Genomic DNA, 18,264 nt, shown 5'->3' with positions numbered 1-18,264 from the left:
GAGGACGTGGGTACACACAGCCTTTGCTCTGTTTAACCGACTGCTACACTGCACACAGCATCGGCTACTGGAGATGAGTCTATTTCAGTGGGCAACAGGATACCCAGCTCCTTTCTACTTACTTTATGTCATTGGCTAACACCCTGACACAGCATGTCAAGCCCTCAGCCTGCGACAGACATGGGGGAGGATGTCCCTGAGCCTGTGATGTCACTGTTCACTGGTATAACAACAATCCCCCTCTGAGTCGAGATTGACTTTTGTAGACACTCTTGCTCACAGGGCTGCAGGCAGAAAGGACCAATCAAGAGAAATTCATATTGGCCTGAAAGCTCTTTCCAGCTCTGACTTAGGTCTGGGGCAGTGTGTAGCCAGTGGCCCTTTGAAAGGTAAAACATCCATTCCCCTCGACGCTCAAAGCTCTCCACTATTGCTCACAGTTCAAATGAGATCTTAGCGCTTCCCCTATGGCCTTCCGAAGCCTGGGTCCCACCAGTGTCCTTTGCTGCTTTCCTGTGGTCACCTTTCTGCAGCCACACTTGGGACTTGGTGTTTGTCATTATTTGTGCTCTCTCTGGTTTGTGAACTTCTTATATTGGTCTGCCTCGTTTCTCTAGCTCCTGGAGAATCCCCGCTAACAGTGCACAGTCTCCCCTTGCTTACCATTCACTCTCCAATTTATACCTAAAAGTGGCCTCCAGTGTGCACAGTCGGAATGTTAAGGTAAGTCTGTCCTTCCTGTCACTTCTGTATTTTTAAATTTCTATTCTCTTCAGAGTTCACACATTCCCCATTCTTCCCCTTGCAGCTAGCGGAAGGAAATGCTGGCTGTCAGAGGGAGGAGGCATTTTCTTCAGTAGTGTAGATATTCCTACGCTGTCTATCCTACTAAAAAGAATATTTCAGGATCCACATTCCTGTAAGAAATCTCAACGGACACACACACACACACACACACACACACACATACACACTCTCACACACACACACACATACACCACAGATGGGGTGGTGAAGATAGTGTGCTAGAGGTAAAGAAGACTGGGTTAAATTTGATGAAAATATGGTGTATGCATGCATAAAAGAGTTTAAAAACTCAATTATTATGTATAATAATTGTCTGCTAACAGATTTTAAGAGTTCATGTAACTCACACATTTGCTAATTGTGTAGCTTCTGTTTGACGTAGGTGGTGACTCACAGCTAGAGCTATGAAAATCCCAAACCTATGTCAGTAAACCTTTCAGCAACGCAACCGGACACAGTACAAAGTGGTTGCACAATAAGTCTTGTGCTAAGCCGTGTGTGAGTTTGTGTGTGTGTGTACATGTGTATATTTTGTATTGTGTCTTTTGTGTGTATGTGTGGATACAGGTACAAGTCCACATGTATGTACATACTTCGAATATCTGCCTGTATCTGTCTCCTTCTTCCCAAGGATAAAGTTATCCTCACACAGCATCATCAATGGCGTTTTTGTAGATTCTGGGATCTGAACTCAGGCCCGTGTGCTGGTGCAGTGTGCAGTTTTCCTCATCTGCATCTCCCTTGCTCCTTTCCTTACTCTCACATGGGTAAATCATTGTTCCAACACCCACACAGTAACATGGATCCAACCTACAACTGTGATGCTATCAAGAGGGAGAGACAGTCCCTGAAGCAAAGCATAAAAAGCAAGTGGGAAAGGCATAAGACACGTAATTTTCATGTAAACGCCATTTTAGAATCATACGCCCCTTTAGGTTAAAAATATAATACATATTATATAAAAGTAAAAATATATCAATTAAGTTATCTAATTCAGCCATGTTAAAAATAAGCAGAATTAATAATGTTGACTGTGTAAAAACAGAGTTCTGTATTTAATTTCTATAGAAGTCAATGGGCTTGATGGAGCAGGCACCATCTCTTTGGATGAGTAAAGGAGGAATCTCTGCAGATCTCTGCAAGTAGGGTGTCTCTGCAAGTCAGGGTGTCTCTGCAAGTCAGGGTGTCTCTGAAGGGGAACTGTGACACAAAATGGCCCCTCTGTCATCTTCATGCACGTCATCCCAGCCAGCAGGAATGCTTGCTGTGGCCACAGCTTCCCAGCTACCTTATAAAAGACTCGAGAACTGAAAAACCACAACCTCAGCATTGGCCGGGGTCATTCTGTCATGTGAGGCGTTAAACTCACACTTGCCAGCAGTGCTGACATGAAGCTTGTCTGGCTCTGAAGTAGCGTCCTCAGTTCTACGTATGTAATGAAGACACTTTGGAATAGGCAATGTGAGGACGGATCATGTTTCCAATCACTCTAGGACAGTCCTCTTCTGCACTCGTCCTGGTGAAAGTATTAACTGTACCACTTTTGAGAAAGAAATTGGAGGGTACACCATCTGAAGTTTTTTATTTTTTTTTGTTTTAGAATTGACAGCTTACTGAGGAGCCGGTGTGGAGGGCTTACAGATGCCCACCGAGCAGGTGATTGGCAGTGAAAGATGTTTGTGAGGAGACAGTTCTTTGGTAAGATGTGGCAGGCAGAGAGGAACCTGGGGGCTGTCCAGTTCTGGCTATAATAGGCAAATCCTCTTTAAGAGAGACAACAGGGTTGGAGCCGACAGTCAGAGCTGGGAAGTCCCTTATCTGTAAAACTGGACCCCATGTTAGATTATATAGGAACTTAGACTCGTTGTGACTATCATATGAGATAAGGTATTAAGACTTTTTTGAAAGTAATGAGGTGGCATTGAGAGGTGAGCTATGAAGGAAATATACTTGGGAAATCGCTCACTTCCTCTCTTGGAAAATGAGAGCATGGATCTACTTGACTAAAGAAACACTGTCTGTGCCTACGCAGGACTGAGGGAGAAATTTTCCACTTCGTTACAGACACCTAGCATAACCAAATCCACATGTAGAAGCTGATCCGAAGGTCAGTGCGTCTGCAGGCTTGGTCTGGGCATGGCGTGTTTGAAACACCAGCACCCTCCAGTTTCCTTCTTCACAGGTAAGTTTTTCTTTCTTTATCTTATCTCATCACATAAGGCGTCCCATCTGCCTCAAAGTTTCCTCAATTGAGCAGCCGCTTGCTTTATTTAATTTGAATGATTAACTTTCCCTGAGAAATGATGTAACCACTTTAGATACGTCCTGCCCCTTGCTTGATTTTGGAAAATAGAGCTATTTTATTTGAAATTTCATTACTTCTCTTTGTTTCCAGTCTGGCAGCGTTGCTTCCTCCCTGAACTTTACAGTGTCTTCCTGTCTGGACGTCTGAATAATAACTAATCACTAAGCCATCGATGAATGCCCCTTTGTTGGTAGAATTCAAGAGCGGGATGGAAGCACCATACACGAATCTGCCTGCTGTTTGGGTCTGAAGCCATTTGTACAGACTTGGTTCAGGGTTTTTGTACATATTTTAAGAATACAGACATGAAATTTTCTACAAGAGATGTATCTGTCCAGATTTGTGTATGACCTGGAAGACAACAGTAAAATAAACACTCTGAAATGCTTTCTCTTATATGACTGCCTATGCAAATATTGTGTGTGTGTGTGTGTGTGTGTGTAGGGTTTGGTATTAAGAAACCATGCCTGTACTGTTCTGCAAATTGCACAGTATTTTTCTTCCTTGAGACTAAACATATTGGCAAGCAGGTCAGAAAACACACAACGTAACGGTAAGAACTATGTTCAACTTTGCTTTAAACTTGAGAGGTCTTGGAAGTCTGCAGAACCAGGCAGCACGCTGTGACCAGGTCTGCAGTCCAGTGGCCTCAGAAGTCAGTTCAGGACCCAGGTTTCAGCTCCACTGTGCTCAGTGTCTTGTGAGAGTTTGGGGCTTCAGTTCTAGTGGTCTCTGAGATAATGAAAGCTGTGGGTGTGGGGTTTCCGAAGTGCCGTGGTCACTTCTGTCTCTCTCAAATATATATATATATATGTATATATGCACACAAAATGAATGAATATTATTCAACCTTAAAGAACAATGTAATCATAAAATCTGCAGGGAAATGATGGACTTCAGATGTATAATGTGAAGCTAGGTAACACAATATTGGAAAGAAGAGACATATATAATGTAGCCGACAACACAGGCATATGTGGGTAGGGTATAACACGTGGGTAAGAGAACACGAAAGACTCAATATTAGGGCACACTGAGGAAGAGCCAAGCGCAGGGAATGAACAGGAGCTACTAATGGGGATATGAGGCAACTGTTTTTCTTGTTCTAATTCTCTCACGGGGCTTTAGATCTTGGTAGTAGATAAGTACATAAAAATGTTCTGATAGTGAAAGTAGAAAGTCCAATGACAAGAACCTCCAAAGCATCTGTTTAGAACAGGTATTGGAACTGTGCTTAGTGAGCAGCCTAGTCCTCAAGTCTGGGTGATCTCAGTGTATGGTGCTTTTTATCCACCACTTTCGAGAATAAAGATAATAAAAATTAAAAATAATACTCTTGAGCAGTTCAAACCTAGAGAAACAAAGGGCTCCACTGATAAAAGAGTAGCTACTGTAAATTATCAAAACTCCTAGTGATGAACAGAGGAGATGGCAACAATTCCGCCTTTCAATTGTAAATTGAGCAAAAGCCATAAACAGCTCACGGTAGAGGAAAAGCTGAAACAAATAAGCAGACGCCCAACTTTGCACTAGAGGCAGCATGCGTACTGACATCAGGGTGAGAGTCCTTTCAGCAGTTGATTGGTTGAGTCTGGGCACACGAGCGCCCACACACACACACACACACACACACACACACACACACACAGAGAGTTTATTTTTTTCCTAATCAAAGAAAGTATGCTCTCGTAGCTTTCCTCTCCTTTTAGCATCTCTGTAGCCCCCTTTGGGGATAGAATATGGAGGTGAGGAGCAGAGTATGACAGGGGACCCCTAGACTGCTAGTGTCCTTTGGGATATGTTTTCTTCTGTTGGAGTACAAGGCCTGTGGGGTCCGAGACTGAGTCCCCTGATGGTCTCGCAGGGCACTGAGCGAAAGGAATGGGGCTCCTCTCAGCCTATAACCATGTCCCCACTGGTCAAGCCTTACCCCATCTAGGCATGCTGTTCTTCCGGTCCCCCAATATAACGCCGTTTCCCCTGCAGCGCTCACACGTTTAATATATCCATTTTCATTTATACATCTCTACCAGAGGAGTCTCGTGAATGAGACTTAAAAAAAACAAACAATTCAGGGCTGGAGAGATGGCTCAGTGGTTAAGAGCACTGACTGCTCTCCTGGAGGTTCTGAGTCCAATTCTCAACAACCACATGGTGGCTCACAACCATCTGTAATGGGACCCAGTGCCCTCTTCTGGTGTGTCTGAAGACAGCTGCAGTGTACTCATAGACATAAAAAAAAATAAAAATTAAATATTCAATGTAACTCAGAGCAATGTTCATTTTTGAATGTAGGATATGGACAGTGTACACTTAGTGCTGCATCTCTTGAAGTTCACAGTCTGCTAAGTTAATCTGTTCTACATCTTATACTTTCTGGAAACCATTAAGTGCTTCCATGTGCCTTGATGAAGACAGCCTCTAGGAATACAGAAATAAAGAAATTACTTCAGATTTCCTAGTCTGGCATTTGGTGGGTAACTATCTTAATTTGTCCTTTATGTATATAACTTTATCCATTTAAAATATTATTTGTCTGTCTGTTTTGGTAAAACTCTAGGACATTATTCTGCCAATGAGCTAAACTCTAGCTTCTCACGTTCTTCTGTTTTGTTTCTTAGAATCTAAAATTGTATCTCCTAACAAGATTGCTAACCTTCAAGGCCTATAGCACTTATAAAGAGCTTTCGTCCTGTCTTAAACGCGGCGAGGAATAAGTACACTGGTTACAAGATGCTTCTTGCTCAATTAAAAAAGAAAAATCTATTATAATAAATTGCTGTGTTTCTAGACTTTTTCTGAACATAGAAACTCATTTACAATTTTCAGTAAAAGTACAAAGAGCCTTGCGGCTTCTGAAGAAGATAAAAGAATTCTCATCACACTGTACACTTTCAGAAGAAAAATAATGAAGAATAAAAATAGTTCCCAACTCAGTCATTCTTTGAAATTGGTAATTTATTCCTGGAGTCTCCAAAGAGGAGAAGCAAAAGACACTTGGCTCTCCTCTGAAATTACTCATGGCTCTGCCTCTCAGAGGGACAGTGACTCTCAGACCCCCCTTGCAGTTCCTTTGGAAACTCCATGGTCAATCTACATTTCATAGATAACATTCTGTAACTCAAAAAGGAACACAACAGGAGAATTACTTTTCCTGGTTTTATTCAATTTCCCACTGCAAATCTTTTCAAGACAAATTAAGCACATCGTTCAGACTTTTCAAGTTTCATGACTGCCATCTACTGGTGAGTGAGGAGGTGACAACTTATTTTTGAAATAACTGCATTCTCAAAAGCCTCCAGTTTTAGGTTTAAATAATTTCCATGGAAGTATCAAATGCCAAACAATTAGAGAATCAGGAGAATTTGAATAATTAAATTCAAAACACTGAACCACATATTACATGCATAATTCAAGAAAGGAAAATGTGTTTTCTTTTTCCATAATTCATCATATTTTGTAAGAATTATTCTGAAGTAGTGATACGTGTGAGTTGTGTTCTGATTTAATTTTGCTCTTCTGTATGTGTGTGGGGGGTATTGATATTGGGTTTTTTCTTCAATTTCTCCCCATCTTACTTTTTGAGACAGGATTCCTCACTGAATCTGGAGCTTACAGATTTAGCTATACATAGCCAGTCAGCATTTCCCCAGGCATCCGCCTTTCTCTGTTTACCTAGGAGTAGGATTACAGGTACCGCCATGCCCAGCTTCTTTTCATGGATGCTAAGAATTTGGACACAGATTCTTAAGCTAATGCAGCAAATGCCTCACCAATGTTTTACCACCTCTTCAGCTAAATCTTGCTTCTATACGAAGGGAGACATGTCTAAGTGATCATGAAATTATTAAGTACTACAAGCTTATCGAAACCAATGGTCCTCAACCTTCCTAATGATGTGACTCTTTAATACAGTCCCTCATATTATGGTGACCCACACTATAAAAGTGCTGTCATCGCTACTTCATGGCTCCAATTTTGCTACTGTTATGAACTGTAATGTAAATCTTTTTGGAGCTGGAGGTTTGCTAAAGGGGATGGGGTCTCAACACACAGGTTGAGAACTACTGAACTAGGGACATCAAACGTAGTTAGTGTGGTGAAATTTTCTCACAGTAGAGGGGCAGTGAACTTTTTTTTTTAAATGAACTGTGCAAACACAAGGACAACTCCATTTACACATAAAGTACACAATACCCAAGGTAATGGAATGTTTGAAGTCTGGGTGCTGCTTGAACGTGGGCATTTACATAGTTGCCTTTTACATACATACATTAAGTGCTTAGCATTTACAGTCAATGACACATACCTGGCTTAAAGTGTGGTAAGGAATGGACTCCAGGCCACGTGTCCTCATTGGGTGTTCCAAGAACCTGGTAAAAAACAGGAAATTGTGAAAACAGACTTTATTTCCAAAGCACTCAGAATTCTCAAGTGCAGAAAACAGTAAACGGCGTGGCACGGACCTCCGAATGCTTCCCCATTACTGTCAGCCATGGCTTTACTACAATAAAAGCAAAGCCATTTAAAGAGCCACCCAAAGTGAGTCCCCAAGTTGAATGTGGCAAACCAGGACGGCTGCACTTTGTCAAGCTCAGTATGGAGGTGAAAGGCCACAGTGCAAAGTTGTCCTCATGGAACCCCGAAAAGCATGCTGGTGCCCCTCATGACTCCCCTGAGTGTTTGTCCCTTCCTACACCGTGACAGTGTATCTCCCCAGTTGAGAGAGAGCTGTCATTGCTTCCACTGATGCCCCCTGGCTCGGCATCATGATGTTTCAGAGACTCAAGAGTCACAGTTTGACATTCACAGTCTTTCAGGATGATTTACAGTTTCCTCTTGTCAACAGACTTGGCTGGGCACTGCCTCTTTTTTTTTTTTTTTTTCTACTTCCACTTCTCCCCATCCACATGTGGTCTTGCAAAAGGAACTAACTGGAAGTTAGGACTCCCGCACTGAACTCGAGCATTCATTTCTCATAACGATCATAATGAACAAAGCTCAACACTTCAGATGCAACATGTCCAGTCAAAAAGTGAAGAGCCTTGAATATAAACTCACTGGGTTTAAATCCTTGCTCCTATACTTTCCTCAACGTGGGTGAGAAGGAGCCTCCGAGGGCATCACCTTTCTCATTTATAAATCAGAGCGTGATGACAGCACCTGTCTCGTCTGTGTGGAAAAGAGTCCCTGGCTGTCAATATAGAAACAATATTAGGTAAGTACCCACAGAAAACTGGATTGCCTCAGGGAAGCATTCTATCTGAGGAGTCACAGGCATTCCTAGGTAGAAGGCAATACAGAGCTATGGTTCCTGGTCCGGTGATTGACTGCTGATGGTGTCCAGGCTGTGTTGGCCAAGGCTGGCACACAGCGAGTGTTTTATTCACATTCCTGCTCTGGTGAGTCGGCACCAAATACATGGACGCAGGTCCTCGCTTCAGTGTTAGATCAGCACATGAGATGATGAGATTCTTCCTTGAAATTACACTTGGTTGATTTTGAAAGCATTAATAAATACTAGCATAGACTTGTCTTAGTTACTTTTCTATGGCTGTGATCAGACACCAAGATAAAGGAACTTTTAGAAGAAAGTGCTTATTTGGAGCTTATGGCGTCAGAGGGCAAGACTCTGTGACCCTCGTGATGGGGAACACAGCAGCAGGCAAGCAGGCATGGTGCTGGAGCAGTAGACAAGAACTTACATTTTTATTCACAAGCATAAGGCAGAGGGAACAACCTCTGAATGTTATGGGCTTCTGAAACCCCATAGTCCACCCCCCAGTACACACGTCCTCCAAGGGCTCACCTCCTAATTCTTCCAGAAATGTTCTACTCACTCGGGACTGAGCACTCAAGCATATGAAGCCATGGGGAGCACGCTCATTCAAAGTGCCACAGGGCCACATAAACAAGGCTACATAATGGATGGGCTGTGTGGAGAGAGGGAAGGAGATACACAAGGGGGCCAGAGGGAAGAAAGAGAAAGGACACTGTAGAAAGAATTCCGATAACACTGTCTCTGCAGAAGGCACTTTTCAAAGTTTTCAGGCACCACAGAGAGACACAAACATACCCATAGAAACACACAGACACACAGGCACACACACACACACACACACACACACACACACACACACACACACACAGGCACACACATACACACAGGCACATACACAGGCACATACACACACACACACACACACACACACACACACACGGGAGAGAGAGAGAGAGAGAGAGAGAGAGAGAGAGAGAGAGAGAGAGAGAGAGAGAGAGAGAGAGAGAGAGAGAGAGCTGGGCTGTCTGGATATGATGCTTCTCTTTGTTCTCACAGTGGTTGAATTATGCACAAAGGACAAAGGTGTCCAGCCATACTAAACTTTAACAACTGAGGAGAGCATATACAGCTATACTACAATATATATTTAGCATACACATTTAGCACATACAGCTATACTGTGACATGGGCATAGTCTGAACACCACATATGAGTGTCTGGACTTTCTAAGAACAGAGTACAGACAGAGCCTAAGTCTTGCTGCAGAATGACGACTGTCCCGCTGGTCCAGTCAATGCTCCCATAACGCCTGTATCAATAGACCCTTTTCCTAGGCATGGCCCACATCCTCATAAGCGCTCTGTCTCATGGAGATTAGAAAACCCGATGGCTGTCCCATGAAAATTAACAGGAAAGACAAGCCACACGAGGCTGTTCTTTAATGTCAGACTTGGCAATGGAATCCTAGACTCCATTTCTTTTGTAGACATTCTTGGAGCCTTTGCTCAGGAAATACAAAGTGGGCAGAAGGTTAATAAAGGAAAAGAAGAATTAAAAATTAATTTTGCTTCCAGTAAAAGCCTATTCAGAGGGTAAGAGGCAGTGTGGGCCAAGTGGATGACAGGCAAAGACAAGCACCTATGCACTACGGAAAGTGTATGTGCTCGGCTCTGGGCCAGCTTTCATTTTCTCGAACTAATAAGTTTCAGTGCCAAGACATTGCTAAGCTAGAAAGCCAAGGAATATTGCCTAAAAGTCAAAAACAATCTTTTGTGAATAAAATACCAAAAAGAAATTAGAATCTGTGCTATCAGGATGTAAGAGTCACCATCTACATAAGAAAATGGCTTTATAGTATTTGAAGCCCCCTTCGTTTTCTTAGTCACAAGAGCTGAAACGTCTTCTGAAAAGTTTTTTTGAAGTTAATATAATGATATAATTTCCCCCTTCCCTTTCCTTACTTCAAACCATCGCACATACCTCTCCTTGCTCTCTTTCAAATTCACGATTTTTTAAGTTGTTGTTATATATGTATTGTGTATATATTCCCCAATACATAATAAATAAGCACAATACTACATAAGTACAATCCGCTGCTCCGTCTATATGACCTTAGTTTCTACGTATGCTTTAAGTGATTAACATCTGGAACCACAACAATGAGCAATATGTTGCAATAACCTCAGTAGTGTCGTAGTGGCACACATACCTTGGCGGTAACCAACAGCTCTCTAATTGGACTTCATGCCCACTCAACGAGAAAATCATCCCTGGTACTGGAAACCTAGGCAACTACCCAGGGCTAGTAAAGTCAAGGATCATAAAGGGGGCAACCTGCAACCACCATGTTACTAAATCATCAAAATCCATAGCTACATGCCAAAGCTTTGCCCTTATATCCACAGATAAGCATGGCTCTCACCTGTCATCATGAAAAACTCTCTTTGCAACACACTACCAAAAACCAAACCAAAAACCAAACCCCTACAGTTAATCAAAACTCATAGTTGTGGTGCCCAGTCCCATCTAAAATACAACTCTGCCAATAAGACCTGATCAGGGGTCAGTGCAGGGGTTGGAATGGAAAGACTGCGAGAGCCAGAGGACCAGTGGGTTTGCGATGAGACTGTAATGTCAGAAGCTACACCCATGAAGTCTCACCAACACGGCTATTTAAACATGAGCTGAGCCAGACCAACAGTAATAGACATGCTAAAGTAGATGGGAGAAAGCCCAGGAGGCCCCCACCCTACACAAAGAACTACAGGGAAGTAAGGAATGGCGAGACTGGAACAAACAGTTTTCTCTGGGCAAAGGACACCAGCTGGTTACACAGTACCAAATGGTCAGCCCTGGGAGCTCTTCCACACATCCATTTATGCAGCTTTGCCTTGGATCTGCCCAAGAAGCTGTGTATCTCCCAGCTTCCCCCAGCAGGTGCAAAGCTTTGGAGACATCCCTGGCCTCATGAGGAAGGTAAAAAGAGGAAGAATTAGTTTCCTTCGTCGTGACAAAGGGTCTTTGCAGGGTACTGGGGTGGGTGTTGGGGAGGACTAGGAGCACAGAGGATGCTATGCTTACCTCTGCTGTAGAGGAAAAAGATCAGTGCAGTGGAAGTTAATGAGTACTGGGTACTGAGGCAGAGGTAATGACCAAGGTTTGGGGATGCCAGCCTACAACTGCGTGGGCATTTCATTTATCAAAACTGCCGGGCTGCCACTGAGTGCTTTCTCTGGGTGAGTTCATTCCTTAAATGTCTGGCTTCTACTTTGGCCAGCCGATCTCCAGCCTCTGCTCTTGGGTTCAATCCACCTTTGCCTGAGAGCATCTCAGGACAGCCTGGTTCAAGTCCCAGGCTGTTTCTCTGTGACCCCACGGTACTCCTAGTAGACTTCTCTTGGAGATGACTTGTTACCCACTGGACTTCAAGCCTCAGAGCAGAGACCATGGTGTTTACCCTTTGATTCTTAGTGCTCGCTTTATGTCTGGCACTGCATATAGAAAATGCTGGTTAACTGACTGGAAAGATGGATGGTGTATCTGGATGATATAATCAAGTTCTGACCGCAGGCTAGCCTGAGACTGGAGAGGCTAGCCTCGGGTAATGAATCCAGAAAGGCTGCAGTTGTCTGCGGCAGTATTACAGTACCCATTCTGAGACTGTAACTTTTACTTGGAGAACTGAAATAGTCTCTCAGGGCAGAGTGCAAGTTCCCCAACTATTTTCTGGGATGACCATAACACTTGGTCAAATGGTGGGGTACACCAACAAATTAGTAAGAGATATATGCCAGCCATTATTTAAAAAGATATATGGTCTATATCAGGGAGAAATCAACATTAAAACACAACACTGTTTTTTGAAGCATATTGTGCAAGTTAAAACTGTGTGCATGTATAGTGAGTCATGATGCAAAAATGTTTATCTAGCTGGTTAAAAGCCAATTCCTCTTCTAACAAGAAGCTAAGAGCATAAATCAAGAATGTAAGAGATAAAAGAAGTTTAGGTTGGAGGGCAACGGATTTAGCTTTGAGCCTGTTAAATGCTAGGAGTGCTTTCAGGTCAAGAGAGAGGTTGTGTGCAGGGCCAATGGAATAAGATCTGGGTCGTGGGGAAGAATTTCAGACAGGAAGAAATACTTGGAACTCCTCAACGTATATGTGGTAATTGAAAGCAAATGTCAAATCCAAGCTACAAAATGGTCTCACTCTCCTATGTTCCCACATAGGTCAGAACTGTGTCTCTGTGATTCACTGGAGTGTTTGGCATCAGCTAAGATAAATAAGAAAATGAGCCCATCTTTATCAGTGAGGTCTGTGCTTCTAATGTTAATGACTTATAGACAATAATCCTAGAGCTTGTTTTTTTGGGACAGGCCCAGACACTGCAGCACAAATGTAGCTCACGCCAGCCTCTACTGTCAGGCCTAAGAACCTCTGTAGAAATATCAGTTCTTCAATAAGGGAAGAATATAACTGGAGCTCAATGTTCAAGAATTAGCATTTTATAGCAATGTTTGCTTGTTCTCCAAGATTATAAACAATTACAAGAGCCCTCATGCTTTTGCAGTCTTGTAGTTTCATGAGCCTTGCCTCTGCTAATATGTAGCTCATGGCCCTCTCCACCAACAACACTCAGAGCTTTGGGAGAACTAGGGCTGCCAGAGTCTTCTCTAGCTTGAGATATCCTAGATATCTACCCTAACAGAAACTCTAGCTTGGGGCGCTTCTGGCTTGAGGGGTGTGGATAAAACTGACTCCCACAGGGCCGGAACAAACTAACAGACGAAGACAAAAATGCTGGTCACTTTCTTCATGGTTTCAGGCTTTATGAGCATGACCATAGCTAGTGTAACTGAACACACACCACACAGTGGGACCTACAGACTAATGACTGTAAGTTAGTGTAACTGAACACACACCACACAGTGTGACTTACAGACTGATGACTGTAAGCAGTGCAGCTATGAACCTCAATGAATAGGAAACTGAATAACATTTTTATCTGAATCATAAAACATCTCTAAAATAATACTGCTTCATTGGTCCCACTGGTTCCTCAGTGGGAAGCCCCGACTTAGCAAAACTCTAGGGCCATCATACACGACACTCTGGATGAGATGTTGAAGAATGAAAAAAGCCACAGAACGCTGATGTTTTAAAACTCTTGTCTGGACAGTGTACGTGCTACCTAGAATAATGGTCAGATTCAGAACACCTCGTGTTGCCTAGAACTGCACACGGTGTACTGTGGGTGAAGAAGAAGAAAGATGGGGAGCAAAGTCTCAGGAATCTGCTGGACTCCTGGAGTGTGGTGAGAAGGAAATCTTGAGTGTGCATGGTGGGGGCAGGGGAAAGAAAGATAGTTACAAGCTGGGCTAAGCTCAGGAGGAGAAAAATGCAGGAAGCCTGGGACAGAAAAAAGCAATAAATGTAAATTTCTGATGGAAGTCTCTGGAAACGGAGACTACGTGCTTAAATCAAATAGTTATTGTTACTGTTTGAATCTGGAACTTCCCTGCAGCCTCGGTCTCCACCGGGTGGTGCTATCGTGTTAGGTTATGGGACCTTGGGACATGGAGCCTGGCATTTAGCTGTAAACTAGATTTCCGTATCATGCTAAGCCACCAAGATGCGATTAGCCTCATAGTCCCTCCCTACAGATGATACTGTTTCTGCTGCCATGCCTTCAGAATCACCTCTAAAACAGCAAGCTGTTAAAAGAGGTCCCATAATTGTTTGATTGGGTCAATAAAGACGGCAGGAGCTAATCGCTGGGCCAAGATATAGAGGTGGGGTTTCCGGGTCCCAGGAAGAAGAGGAGGAGACAAGACAAAGGGCTCTTGGAACAGGCTGTGGAGGGAGGTCTGGAGGTCATCAGAACCTTGGAGGCCTGTACCACCAGATGAATTCTAATATAAAATAGCTGATGGGTTTAGAACAATAGATTTTAATACTAGTGGTTGTGTCATCTGGCTGATGTTAAAATATTAAGGTTGTCTGGTGTTTTCCAACTGCGATGATTCAGGTGGACAAGAGAGGGCACAGCAGTGGGGTAGTTGTTGGCAGTTGTAGGAGTCCATAGGTCGTAGGGAGTGGATTGTGGGTGTAAAGCAATCCCGGCGTTTATGGGAAAAGCATTAGCTAGCCAGTGGTGGCTGAGGTGGTGGCTGAGGAGGCAGCTAGCAGGCGGCTGCTGTTCCCAGAGCCTAGCTCCAGCAAGCATATTTTAAAAAATTAAACGCAACAGCAAGCCAGCATAGATTTTCTTCCTTTACCTTGCTCTGACAGGTGTTTTTGTCAGAGTGATGAAAGAAACTAAGAGAGCCATTTTCTATTTGTCTAGAAAAAGTTCTTAAGCAGTCATGAGAACAACTATTTTTGAAAACCAGGATAAAACAACAATGTCTGTGTACACTGGAGTGGCTGATGGAATGAAGTGGAAAAGCTCTCACTTTTCATCACGTTTCTACCTCTTTAACTCTGAATCACACACAGTGCCCCCTGACACCTGAATTATGCCTTCCCGCCTGTGTGTGTTGGCTTATATTTTCAACTTGGCAGACTCTAGAATCATCACCTTGAGACAAATTCCTGAGCGTGTCTGTGAGGCATTGCCTTATTATGAGGTTATAGGAGGGAGGAAGAGCCACTCTAAATGGATGGGAAGGCATCACTCCCTGGGATGAAAAAAGCTGAGTACCGGGACCCAGAGCTCTCTGCTTCCTGACTGTGATTGCACCTCGACCTCATGATGGCCACGGTGAATATTCTCTTCCTTGAGTTGTTTGTGTCAGGTATTTGTCATAACAACAAAACAAGTAATTAGTACGCTGCATGTAGTGGCTTGACTAGAATGGCTTCCACAGACTCATGGGTTTGGATGCTTGGTCCTCAGTTTAACTGTTTGGGACAGATTAGGAGATGTGGCCTTGCTGGAGAAGGTGTGTGTCATTGGAGGAGCTCTGTCAAAAGCCCACCTAAACCCAGTCTGTCTGCTTGCCTGTCTGTCTGTCTCTATTTCTCTGTCTCTGTCTTTCTGTTTCTCTGTCTGTCTCTTTGTCTCTGTCTCTCTGTGTCTCTTTGTCTGTCTCTCTGTGTCTGCCTCTCTGTCTCTGTCTCTCTCCTTGCTACTTGTGATTCCGATAAAGTTCTTAGCTACTAATCCAGCATCATGCCTTTCTAATCATGGTCTGGCCCTTTAAAACTGTTAAGCAAGCCCCCCCCCCATTAAGTGCTGTTGTTCATAGTGTCTCTTCACAGGAATAAATCAGTAACTAAGACACACACCCTGCACGCAATAAATAGGGACATATGAGTGCTGACCTTCCCTAATAAGCCATAAAAATGGAGGTACGACAAGACCAGATTTGCACCTCCTCAAACTCCTGGATGAGACTCGGGGGACCAGAAACTGGGGGATGAACAAGGTGGCCACAGGAGGGGGCTGAGAAAGGAGTTCTTACCTGGTTCATACAAGGGCTACAGGACAAGCATCGGAAGTACTAATGCTGCTATGTTCCGTCCTCACTTGCCAGATGCCTCCCTTTACTCTTCACACGCCTGCTTCATGTGGGTGCTTGGGATTGGAGCTCAGGCCCAAGCCCTCATGTTCGGTCAGCAAGCACTCTTACCTATGAGATACTTCCTGAGCCTAACCCCCAACCTCTGCTTCCAACGTTAATGGAGGGTTACTATATGCCCTCTGTAGTACCCTTCCCACTATGGGAGATGTGAAACCCCAACTATAAACTGCTTTAGTTGGCGAATGGAACATGGCATGGTACTTATTATCTTAATAAAATGTTGGTCCCCTTTTAGTTCTCTTTCAATTCCTTTGAGAATATTAGGAAGAAAAGCTTCATCTTGAATCTGGGTGTTTGATTTTACAACCTCCTAAGCACTCAGCTCACATCCTCTGAAGGGGAAATGGGACGGAGATCCAAAATCCCAGGTGGGTAAGATTAAGCTTAATATTACCTTTTATTTATTTTCATTGATTTTCTTTTACTTTATTTTCTATTATAGGAATGCTTAAGGGATTTCTGTTTTTTCCTCATTGTTTTGGAGCGATATGAACAAGCAAAATTACTTGAAACGAGTTTATTGAAAGGAAAATATTAAACCATGGAGAGAAGCCATGATCCTATAGCAGAGATCACAGAAACCAAGACAGAAAAGCTGAATGAGGGGTTTATTGTCTTAGTGGGGGAGGGGATTGCAATATTGAGTCTGTCCGTCAATACTATAGTAACTCTAGAAAGGTACCACAAGGTAGGTCACTCTCAGGACAAAATGCTTGGAAGGAAGCTAGTTGGTTCTGCCCTCCATATATATAAATACATAGTAAAGACCAGGTGACGGGAGTGGGGGGACTCCTCGGGACCATCCCCAGAGCAGAGCAAATGCACATAAAGACAGGAGTCTCTAAAGCATTCTTAACTTTCTAGCTTGCTATTTATATACACATCTCAACCACTTTAATGTTCCTTTTATTATACTTTCTGATTTTAATTTCGCTGCATGGCCTTAAACGTGCTCATCTTCTCCTTCTCTTGGACACTCATTTACTTGTTAAGCACAGCATCTCCCAGGGTCCTGTCTGTCATCATCCTTACCTTATTTCAAGCTATAGATCCATAGTCCTAACTGGTCTTCTGAAACTCAGACTTGATCAACTGTTACTCTGTGAGGAATGTTCTTTGATGGCTCAAAAGCTTCTCACTGTGGCCATGCCTCATCTCCCCCGACACACTTAAGTTGCTGGCTGAGGCCTGCAGACCCCCCTTTTCCCTTATCTAACTGTTTATACATTCTTTTCCCTTCATGCTCTCCCACTGATCCTTCAGTGCCTGTATCTGGCACATTCTCCCGCTAACCACAACTTTCCCACACGCGGTTCTGAAGCCCGGACATCTGTGCCCTCTCCATGTAATTAGCTGCTAATTAATTTTTCAGTTCTGTGTTGAAACCTCATACGCAGGTCAAGTCCCACGACCCATGTGCTAGGACAGAATTCCTGGAACACCCAACTGCAACACCACAGCTTCACAGCGACTGTCACAGATTGAACTTCAGTAAATGTTTACTTTGCACTCAATGGTTTTGGGTTTTTTTTTTTTTTTCTTTTACTTTCTATTTCTTTGACCTATCAATGTCTACGGCATAAAGTAGGCACTGTATATCTGTTGAATAAACTATATAGACTTAAAAGATACTTATGAATGATCGACTTGTATCATGGGGAGCTGATAAGTGAATGTAGTCTTCTTCAATGTAAAGGCCGTGCCTCCTATATTTCAAGATGTATATTTCCCATACTATTTAACCTTGTATTCCAAAAAGAACAGAAATGAAAGCTTGGCATTCTTTCTAAGAACCAGGCACCAGGTAGCTGAAGTAAAAGGCTGTGTACAGGGCTACAAGAAAGTTGGCTTGGTGTGTGTGCACACCTGTCCACAAAGAGAACCGACTGTCCAGCAGCTGAGTGTCAGCGCCATATGCAAAGCAGGATAGTGCCACTAAGACTGTCCCTTCACACAGGGAACTAAATGAAGTCGCACTTTCCTATGAAATTGCTCTAAACTTCACAAAGTCCATTCTGCGAGAAAGTAATTAATTACATTTTATACAAAGTGCAAATGAAATGGGTCCTCTTCCTGAAGTCGGCAGGAAGGAGTGAAGCTGCAACCGGTGCAGGGCATGTTGACTTTAGCCTGGCGTGAGCCTGCCTTCTAGCTACTCACCGATGTAACCCACTGCCCCCGAGAAACTCAGGAACGGTTGCTGAGCTAGAAAATGGCCCTGTCCAAGGGCAGATCACTTGGCTAGCAAGGCGAGGGTCTTAAGAGCTGTACTTCCTGGCTCCCAG

The 18,264-nt window shown here is 43.4% G+C and overlaps 1 protein-coding gene across 1 annotated transcript in view; it reads right to left on the bottom strand.

Annotated features, from left to right (window-relative positions):
* The window catches only part of CDK14 (cyclin dependent kinase 14), a 511,537-nt gene that overhangs the window by 118,024 nt on the left and 375,249 nt on the right, over window positions 1-18,264 (bottom strand). The window contains exon 11 of the mRNA XM_080936223.1: window positions 7,422-7,485. Coding sequence (XP_080792349.1) covers window positions 7,422-7,485 — 64 coding nt within the window. The remainder of the gene's footprint in view (window positions 1-7,421; window positions 7,486-18,264) is intronic.

This window comes from Micromys minutus, assembly GCF_963924665.1.
Source record: "Micromys minutus genome assembly, chromosome: 23".
NCBI classification, from domain to species: Eukaryota; Metazoa; Chordata; class Mammalia; order Rodentia; family Muridae; genus Micromys; species Micromys minutus.
Note: the sequence above shows the minus strand (reverse complement) of the source record. Positions and strands in the feature narration are given on the sequence as shown.